This window comes from Vulpes vulpes, chromosome X, assembly GCF_048418805.1.
Source record: "Vulpes vulpes isolate BD-2025 chromosome X, VulVul3, whole genome shotgun sequence".
Taxonomy (NCBI): Eukaryota; Metazoa; Chordata; class Mammalia; order Carnivora; family Canidae; genus Vulpes; species Vulpes vulpes.
In genome coordinates, this window is record NC_132796.1 from 81,085,909 (window position 1) to 81,096,650 (window position 10,742).

General features: G+C 40.8%; 1 protein-coding gene across 42 annotated transcripts in view; it reads left to right on the forward strand.

Moving 5' to 3' along the window:
* Positions 1 to 9,849, forward strand: part of PAK3 (p21 (RAC1) activated kinase 3) — a 261,514-nt gene extending 251,665 nt beyond the window's left edge. For 21 of the 42 annotated variants that reach the window (XM_072743912.1, XM_072743889.1, XM_072743896.1 and 18 more), the window contains 2 exons: positions 74 to 201; positions 3,158 to 4,067. In XM_072743912.1, the coding sequence (XP_072600013.1) occupies positions 74 to 172 (99 nt within the window). In that variant the 3' untranslated portion in view covers positions 173 to 201; positions 3,158 to 4,067. Of the gene's footprint in view, positions 1 to 73; positions 202 to 3,157 lie in introns of all 42 variants that reach the window. The other 21 variants (XM_072743906.1, XM_072743904.1, XM_072743898.1 and 18 more) reach the window with 2 other exon arrangements.
* The last annotated feature ends 893 nt before the right edge of the window (positions 9,850 to 10,742 follow it).

The following is a 10,742-nucleotide window of genomic DNA, read 5'->3' on the forward strand; positions in this document are numbered from 1 at the left end:
AAAGAAAACTGTGAACCTCTGGTGTTGCTGTTTTGTTCTAAACTTTACTTGTGCCCCTGGATGTTGTGTGCAGGTGCTCTTGGCCGGAGGTAATTCTCTACATAACTATGCAATTATTTCCATGGCATTTGCTACTCTAATGCTTTACTGGTCAAAGCCCCTTTGCTTGTGATGCCAAATGGCAGGCACCTGCTTGCCTGGGTGAGTACCATCCAGTGGTGAGTGCCTCTGTAACCATTTGTCCTTTTCATGGCTCTCAGGGATTAGTCTATCTGATGATCATTAGTACCAATGGTGGACCACATTCTTTACACACATTATCTCATTGAATTCTTTAAACAACTCTATAGGGTAGGTGTGATTATCTCCTGTTACAGATGTAGAAATTGAGGCTTACACAGCCATCGAGTGACAGAACTGAGATCTGAGCCCTAGATTGTCTGACTCTCCCCCACACAAACATACAAACCGATTTAGAGACAAAAATATATACTTCTATTGATAAAGTAACACATGCCTGGGACTACACATGAGGACTATTCCTCAGGGACGTGTATCAAGCCCTGTAACATCTAAGAAAAGTGACTTTGAACACTTAATCCAGTTAAACAAAAGGTGCAACATTTGGTTATCTAGTGTGGTACCCACAGACTCAGTCTGCTCCAGGCAAAAAAGAAAGAACGAAAATAATTCCTATTGCTCCTGAACCCCCCTCCAGAGATGGAGAGCTACACCCTAGTCAAAATACCCCACTCCAACCGAAATCACACCTGGGACAAACTGATTTCCAGGAATCAAAGAGGCCACACCTCCCTTTTCTGCTGTGAGCATTTCACAGGCTTCCCAAGGGCTTAGAATTTCAAATCTGCAATGGTTCTTTGGTAATCCTCTATTTAACCCAGTTTCAAATTACAGATGAAAAACCTAAACTTTGGAGTGCCTCGCTCCCACATCTCTTCACCCCTCCCACCACCCACGTACACATCCTGATACACATTCCAAGGATAAGTGATGAGACGGGTTCTCAATGTAGCTATACAGCTAGGTAGATCATTAACTCAGCTACCTAGTTACTTCCTTCCCCGATAGTTCTTTGATCTAAAGCAGTCAGATAAGTAACGCAAAACTATATTTGGAGTCTAAATTGAATCATTTATTTGTTGCCTCTTTTCATTTTACACATTACCAATATCCTGCATATTGCCTGAAGTCCATATAATGCTATTCTCTGACTCTAGCCTATAACTGCCCATATCAGGGGCTAGAAAAGAGAGGGATGCATGACATTCACCCCCCTACACACACACACACACACACACACACACACACACCCAGAAGGCTTGAGAAAAGACACAGGTCTTCAGTATTTATGTGTATTTCTGTATGGCCCAAGTCAAGTCTCTGTCCATCGATTGATATATTTTTGAGCAACTTCTATTTGCAAGGCTCACTACAGTGGGTGATACAGACCTTAGAGGCATGATTCCTACTCTCCAAAAGTTTATAATGTCTTTGGGTATGTGGCAAAAATAACCACAGGGTGTTTTAAAGACTCATTCAAACCAAGTGGCTATTCAAACAATAAATGCCATGGTTGATTAGAGAAATGTTCCTATGGGTTGTGGTGATCAGAACCTATCTGTAAATGGGAAAGAGTTGTTCTGAGTCTTGAAGGACAGAGCAGGTTTAACTGGTTGAGGTAAACAGGGGAAGGGATTTCAGATGGAAGGATTATAGTGTGAGCAAAGCCATGAAGGCAAAGTTTAAGTGAACAGAAAATAAAGCAGACAGACGAAGTAAACACATCCAGTCAAGAGGCTGTAAGAGATAGGGCCATAGAGGGCCTTGAACACCAGGCTATTGAATTGGGGCTGTAGCCAGTGGGGAAACCCTGACCATATCTGAGCGACACATGGTGATAGTTTTGCTTAGGAAGGTGAATCTGGTGGTATGCAATAAGAGTTAGCAACAGGAAAAAATGGGAGCAGGAAGATCAGGGAGAATTTATGGTTATAGTTGAGGGTTTGGTGATTAGCCCTGAAGCAGGGAAAGCAAGAGATAATGGTAGAAGGCATTGAGAAGAAAGGACTTGGTAGCTGCTTACATGTAGAATATAAGAGAGGAAGACAAAAGTAATTTCAGAATATCAAACCAATGGCAGCATGTAGGAAAAGCAGAAATGATGAAGGATAATACACTGGTTAACATTTCTTTGCCTCTGTGTAGCTTACAAGGAACTGTCACTTATTTACCTCACCTAACCATTATAATAAGCAGAGGAGAGACTTGAACGTAGGTGCACAGATTCCAAAGCCTCTGCAGCTTACATCACACAAGAGTACCCTATTTGGGAGACTTTTTAACATAGCTCTTTAAATGTTGGACTCAAGGGGACAGAAGGACATTCAGAAGGAAATACCCAGCAGGCAATTGGAGAAATAGGAGCAGACTTCAGGGAAGAGATCAGGTCACACCATATTGGTTTGGGAGTCATCCCCATAAAGCTGATGAAAGGTCCAAACCATGAAAGAAAGTGAGCTCTCAGAGGAATTAAGTTAGAACAAGAACATAATGAGTACTGAGTGCTGAGATCTGGGAGGTGGGAAGAGGAAAGGGAAGCAGGGAAGAAGATAGAAGGGGGAGTCGGTGAGCATACATGTGGAAAAGAACCAGGATGGGAGAATATTACAGGCCCCCAATGAGGAAAACATTTCAGAAAAGGAAGGGATATCCATTTACATTAAGTACTGCAGAGGAGCCAAAAGAGAAATGGTGGAGGTGCAGCTACCGGGTTTAGCAGTTGAGAAACCATTGGCTTCAGGGTCAGAGGCCACCAAAGACACGTTTTCAAGCACAAGAGCTGCTCCAGATAAATGCATTTGTTTGAGAAAATCAGAAAATGAGACTGTTTACAAACATAGTGACCCCTACTCTGAGTTCCTGGCTCTGCCAGTCAGCGGCCAGAGGATTTCATGACACCGAATGACAAGGACATCTGAAGGCCAAAAGCTGGCACCATTTTTAATCAAGTTGTGTTTAATTGGCTGCTCAAGGTACACATTTGAATGAAAAAGGGCTGCTTGAGAATGTAAGGTGATATACCTGTTGGAGGAAAGGATTCCAGTAATTCCTCTTCTTTTTCCCCCTCCTTTTGCAGCATCCGTTTTTAAAATTAGCCAAGCCTCTCTCCAGCCTGACTCCTCTGATTATTGCTGCAAAGGAAGCGATTAAGAACAGCAGCCGCTAGGACTGCGAGCCTTACCCCACACCATCTCCCTCCTGAGTAAGACTGAACTGATACTCTGCTGCAGGAAACATGGAAGAAAATACAGTCAAAGGGGGTGGGGGATCTTTAACTTTCAAATGAATAGAAACTTCTTATAAGCCTTTTTCCTACTCCCTCAGATTATGTAATTTATTTGTAAGCCCGAATCGCAGCCCGACCAGGGCAGCAATGTCGACGTGGCCAGAAAGTGGTCACTTCTACCGTGAAGCGAAAGAGCCAGTAGTGAATCCCCTCATTTTGTGCATTCACTTTGAAGAAAAAGAGGTTTCTCAAAGATGCACACTCCCACTTCATAGTGTCGTGTTCGTTTTTAAGTTAGAGAATAGTCCCTCTTGCATTCGAACCTCCTTCAAAACTCCTTGCCCAATGTGATGTTTTTCACTTGCATTGTCATTAGATGTCCAGGGGAAAAAAAAAAAAAAAAAGATGTCGAAACTTTTTTTTTTTTAAAGAAAAGAAAAGAAAGTAAAACACAAAAAACAAAAACAAAAAACCACACACACAAAACACAAAAACAAAACGAAACAAACAAAAATTACCCCAGAGCAAGTACTGTGTGAACATGTGGAAGTCCATGCCCTAATAGAGTTGCAATTTTTTAGTCTTCTTCTATAGTGGTGGCTTGGTTTGTGTGCCTTTTTTTTCTGCATTTGTATTATAAAAGGTTTCTTTTAAGGCATTTTTCCAAAAGCAAAGAGGAATATGTGTGTTCAGGAAGGGCTTTTCAAAACCGTCTATCTAAATAAAGCTCAAATGGTGAAATCCTGTCACATTTTCACAACGACGCTTCAGAGGTAGTTGATGTATCATTTCTAGAAACTGGCTCATTCATCTTCATGGCACCTGACAAAGGACACATTGAAAGTGGTGGTACTCCCGTTGGGTGGGTCCAGGTCCTCAACCTAGGAAATCCCAACGGGAGAAACCATTCTTAGACAAAGATGGGACTTTCTCTGAGAGCCAAAAGGGAAGCAAGATGAGTGTGTGACACAGATCTTTGGTGGACAGAAGGAAACAAAGATCAGGAGACCTAACTTAATCCTCTCTTTTGCTTGTAAAATAGGCACCTTTGGAGGAAACAGACCCCTTAGCCAACATTTGCTTACGATCAGAATCATGTGACAAGTTACACCATTTTTTAAATTTCTTAAAAGAACTGGGGAACAGAGATATTTCTAAGCATCCAAACCTGTCAGAAACAGGGGGTCCATGACAACTACATCCCAATCAACATTTGGCTCTAAGTACTTGTTCCCATTTTCCCTCTGTCTCATCAATTTCTGTTTCAGGATATAGTATGGTCAGATTTTGTCCTTTCAGCTTTTGAATTCCAAAACTGCATTCAGAAAGATCTGGAAATTTTCCAGTGAAAAATAATTAGGAAAAAAAATAAAAAAAATAATTAGGGTTTGTGATCATATCCCAAGAAGTATCAGCCCAATCATGTAGCTACTTCTTAACAATTCAACAGTTGGCACTTCCTGAATCTTCTAGAGTAGAAAAATATCTGGAGGGTGTCTGTGTAGAAAAAATGGGTATGCTTCTCTTTCAAATGTATTGTCAGTTTCATAAACTCTGTAAAGTGGTTTCTCCATGCCTTTGAGAAACAGTCTGTTCGATAGAAGGCTTCTTGATAGGTTCTATTCAGATTCTCAGTATGTTACATATCTACATTCAGCAAGAAGGAGAAAGAGATCGGTGGCCCGAGCCTCTCTTCTCTGCCAAGGTACATCTGTCCATTTAACCATCCATCTGTTCCTTAAAAGGCAAGCACTTTCTTTAGAGAGTTTCTGCTAACCATATAGTGCATGTGTTTATGTTTAGGAAATGGCACCACTGGTGGATTTCCTATTTTCCTATTGTTTTCTTTGACTATAAAATTTGGGAGGGCTTGACCCCCTAGAAAATACCCACAGTGAGATAAAACAACACATGCAAAAAGAAGATCAAATGGTTACATTCATTTGAAGCATGCTGTGTTATACCTGGCAAAAAGGTGGTTGGGCCTGAAATTTTTAAAGCCACACTGTTCTAATGAGAGAGAGAGAGAGAGAGAGAGAAAGAGAGAGAGAGAGAGAGAGAGAGAGAGAGAGAGAGAGAGAGGCCTTAATATTTATTTCACTTAAAAGTTAAATGTTCTTTTTTTTAATGTTTCATTCATAGTGCCAGGGAATTCAATGAGATAATACCTGGGGTGTGAGTAGAATTCAGTACACTAACTATGCCCCTGCCAGTGGAGAGAATCACAAAGCTGGTTGGGAAGCCCTAGTTGTTGATTAGTGTCTCTTATATGTCTTAAAGGCCTTTTGGGTGGGGAGAGACCTGGAGCAGTGATCCTGAGATCACTGTAGGCAGAAAAATGGTTGCTCTTTTATGCTTTCGGTTCTGCATATTACCAATGAGGAGCCAGGTACTTCTTCCCCGCACCCACATTGTACCAAGATTTTATGGTAATATAGTGCAGTAGGCTTTACTCTTACAAATTTATATCTATGTAAATTTTTAAATGAGAATAGCTTCTAAAACCCCTCCCCCACGTTGGAGAGTTATGTATATTTCTAATAAGTATTAGCAAGAAGCTGTTTCTCCTGCCAAAATGATGCTGAAGGATTCACATTGGGTACACTTGAACAACTTGGACTCCAGGTGGTCGTTTATTCCCTTTCTCTGGATTTTTTTTAAGCTCATCTTGACACAGATGAATCTATCCAGATCCTTAAAATTGCTAGTGTGCCCAGAAATAATGAAGGCACGTTGTGGAGTGTTGATGGCAAAATGTCCTGAGATAGGGATGGGGCAGAGGGAAAGTCAGGGAAGGGTAAGAAGCACAGTAGAGATTATTTATTTAAGAGAGAAGAGAACATTAATGTTGTAGCAAGGATCCGGTGCGTTGTCATAATCCCATGAGGATTTTTGGATGACACAATCCCCCCAAATCAGTCACCGTGTTGGGTAATGACTTCGTTCTTGCTGATCTCGTCTATGTGTCATTGTAAATATTTGTGTGTCCATGTTCCGTTTTGGCTACTGGATGGCCAAGTCATGTAAGAAGATTTAACTCAAGTATTTATTCTTTAATTGTGTTACTCAGATTTCTTCAGGCTTGTGAATTGCACCCCAATGTTGAGTTTAACCACCTAATCCCACACATCCATCCCTCCCCTGTGAAGCACATTCCATTGCTAAAAGAAAAAGAAATATGAAATTGCTTCCTGTCGTCTGTATAACTGTTTTGATAGTTTGAGATGTTTGTCTATAAAGGATATTTCTCCACTCAAAGATCGTGTAAATAACTATATTCCTTTGCGCAGTGGCGTGTTTATTTCTAGTGAGGCTGCCAGTTCTCAGAGAGAATCTATCAAATCACTTTTAAATAACACAAAGAGGGATTACAACTATGGAAAAATAAGTGTGCATAACGGACAAAGACTGGGAACACTGATTGTTGAAATCAGTTGTGTTACAGTGGTGGGATTATGCAAAAAAAATTTCCTTTAAAAATTTTCTTTGATACTGTTATAATATTGCTTTATAATAAATAAACATTGGAAAGGGGACTGTAGAAACATAGAAAAGACGCCAGAAGCAGATGTCTTCTGACCAGAGCCCAGAGCATGCAGGGCACAGATATTTGCTAGTTACAATTATTCCATAGGCTTTATATTTGCCTGGGTACTGAGGTTGGCACACGCTCGGGTATGGCACATGCTTTCTTAGCAGACTATTATCTCTAAGTGGAAGCTAGGGAGATGTCGCTATTAGATCTCCAGACATATCCTTCTGCTTTAAAATTGGCTGCCTTCTGCTTTGACATGGTGCAGAGGCTTATGTTTTGGTCACTTTAGATTGGATGGGGTGATGTTCAGGTATCACCTTTCTGGCTCATTTTAGCAAATTTTCAGGTTGAGTTTTAGAAGAACAGAAGGAGGACTCCCCCCAACTTCCACCGTGTCCTTGTTCCACCAGATGTTATATCATTCAGGTACAATTCTCCTTTTAGTGATGAGTAGACAAGTCCCTTTTATTTCAGTAGAAGTTAGGACTTGCAATTAAAAGCCGACTATGAAAACATAAAGACAAATATTTAGAACTGCCTTTGCCTATTGGTCTTCAGCTCCTATTCGCTTTGGCTGGAGATGGCCTCCATGTGCATTCTGTGCTGCCTGATGATAGGTTGATTGCAGTAACTACTGTCATTTTTACAGGGCAAAGGGAGAGTACCAAGAGAGAAAAATTTTCCTCTAACCACCAAAGAAATTTTAGATGATGGGTTTTATAATGCAGTGGGCTCAGATGTGACTCTGTTTCCCCAAGAGCAGACCTTATACTGAGAGAACCCACTTTTCATTGCCATTCTCAATGTGAAAATAATGCTTAAAGAGAGTTCTTTATCCCTGCCATCCCCGGTCAAATCTCATGGTCCTTCTCTGTGCTACTCGCAGTTAATATTCAGTTAAACACAGGCATGGCCAGTGATGCAAGCTTCTCCCAGCCTCTGAGCAAGAGGACCACAACTCAGCATTTGTAAATTGATGGTCTAATAGGCCTGGGATTTCTAGTGAACTTAACACACAATTCTGAACATATTTGCATGTGGCTTGGGAAGGAAATAAATGGTACCTTGGAAACAGTGGAAATATTTTTCCCTAAGAAAGAATTTTTCATAAGAGATTTGCTTCTGATATCATCTTTCTGTTGGTTAGCTTTAATTTTGTCACTCCTTTCCTGATCCCACACTCCTGTAGTGGCCAAATGAATATCACCCAACTCCTCATGCATTGAGAATGTCTGTTTATTATTAAACAATCCCTAACTGAATCTGCAAATGCGGGAACGGAGCTGTCACCTCCACGTGCACATGTCTATGTGCAAGTATACTACCGTACAAATAGCATTTACTGCCATGTAATATAGTCATACTTGCAGGATAAACTGATAGAAACAGGTTGAGGCTGTCAGAGTCTCCTTTGGAAGCTGCTGTCAGGTGAATGCTGCCCCATAATACCTACCAGCAGTTGAGGGAAGTATTGTGTTCACCTGATTTAGTACCTAAGAGGAAGTCAGCAGGAGTTATAAAGAAGCAAGCAGACGTGGTGGAAGGAGGACCAGCCTAGGAGTAAGGAGACCTGGATTCTACCATAGGCTCTGTTTCTCACTTCGTTTGTGGCCTTGGGCAAGCCACTTAACCTTCTCATGGCTGTTCCTTCATCTGTAAAATAAGGCTATTGGACCAGATGACCTCCAAGGTCTTTCCAAAAGTTCTATCATTCTGTGGTACTATAGGTTGCCTTGCAAATTCAACCTGCTAAAGTGATTGATGGCAAATATTGCATGCTTAAGCCTGGGTTTCTTATGTTGCCGTTAAACTGTAGAAATATGTAAGATGATGGGGGAAGAAAAAAACCTTAAGTAAATGAAAATAACACTAGGGAATGTTGATAAAACTTATGGCAGCCTTCCCAATCCTCGCATTTTGTTTCGTTGTTGTTTTAATGTCCTTTTTCTGTGATGTGTTCCCAGTTTTTATTTTCCATATGCTCTGTATGTGAAGTCTGGTTTTCATTAAGCTGTGGCCAATATTTGCTACTAGAACAGAAATACACTGTCACACTTGCTAGAACAGAACAATGTTTGGGCCTTTCCTTTCCTACAAAGTGATGTTGGGTTTATAGACTTTACTTTGTAAATGGCACAAGATGGCAGAACCCATGCATTTCAATGGCTAGGACTAGTGAGAGCAGACATAAGCCCTTGTAGGTTGCAGACAAAGAAGTGAAAAAGTAAGTATGTGCTATTAGCATCAAGGAATGTTGACACATCCACTTGTTGGGAACCAAAGATAGTATTTTTGATGACAACTCCCACAGTGAGTGGCCAGTTTATGAGTAGACTGCCGGAAAGAGGGTAAACTGGAAGTCACTTAGTCCCGATGCCCTGCCTCTTAACAGAGTGCCAACTAGCCCTGAGTGTGAAATTCAAGTTGAGTATGTGTGCTTGTGTGTGGTGTGCTTTATGGACCCGCATATACTATATTCATTAGTGATAAGACCTTTCACAGAATCCTATAACCATTAGTGGGTTGAGTTTTAAGTCTCAGTACATCAGCCAGGAGGAGTCAGATCACAAGGTGCTGACATCTACTGGGATTGTACTCATGATATCCAGACAAAACAAGTTGAGGAGGATCTATATTTTCATTTTTTTATCAGAATTGTATCTCATTTGGTTGTGCATCACTTTTGTTAAAATGTGTTTCCTGTAAAACCCATGTGTAGTGAAATTCTTCTGTAACTTTGGATTAAAGGTATTTATGGTCTTTTTGTTTGTTTGAGTTTTTTCAGTAAGTTATTTCTTTCGTAGACCTGCTGATGGTATGGTTCCATCCTTCTGACCTCAGCTTCTGATTTTTTTTAAACTTTTGTTTCCAATATTGTTATTTTAAATTGTGGTTGAAGCAATAGAAAATTGAATTATGGATTGTGCATGACTGTGTCTTGAGTGTAAAAATATTGCAGTTTGAAACTTGGACCTAAAGTATTGCAAATAAAAATGACAAACATCAACGAGCTGGTACTTCTGTCTTCTGTTACCTTCCTTCCTGCCCACCCCCTTGACACTAGCCATTTTGCCTAGCTCACAGGGAAATGCCCAGCCTTGTGAGCAGTGCAGAAAATGTCATGTGAATTCTGCCACTAAGTAACTCAGACCAGGGACTCCATCTGGTGTTACATGGACTAGCTCAGAGTCACAGTTTTTACAGGGAACAGCACTTGTAAGTTCTCCATGTTCTCCCAAACAACTCACCTTGGAGTGAAAAGGAAATTGGCAGTTTGGCCCCATTATACATGCACTTTCATGTTTTAACTACAGTATTCTTCTCCTATTTCCTAGGGATATACATTCCATGAAGTAAGAAGCAACAAACAGACTCTGTTACCATTGGCAGGGTGGGGGTAAAGGGTGCACAGAATCTCTCTATATTAGTTCTTACAACTACGTGTGAATCTTCAGTGATCTTGATAAAAATTTCCAATAAGAAAAACAATGGACTCCACGATACCTCCATCATGACATTTCAGAGGTCATGGCAAGGAGATAGGATGCCAGCTGGATATCATACCCCAGCCCACTTCCACCACCAATGACCATTCACCTTGTATCAAGAAGTTCCTCCCTCATTTAATTTCACTTTGGGTAGTAGGACTTCCCACTCTTTTTTCAGGCACTTCTGAGGCCTCACCAGGGAAGCAGGGAACTCAGATATCATTGCTTATGAGTTCTTCCCCGTGGGCATCAGTTGGCTCATCAGCCTATGGTGTCACATGAGAATAAAATTCATAACAAGAAACAACGTTTAATTTAACAGCAGGTAAAACTGAATTGCCGTGCTTTAAAATACAGGGTGTGTGTGTGTGTGTGTGTGTGTGTGTGTGTGTGATGTTCCTGCAGTGCCATA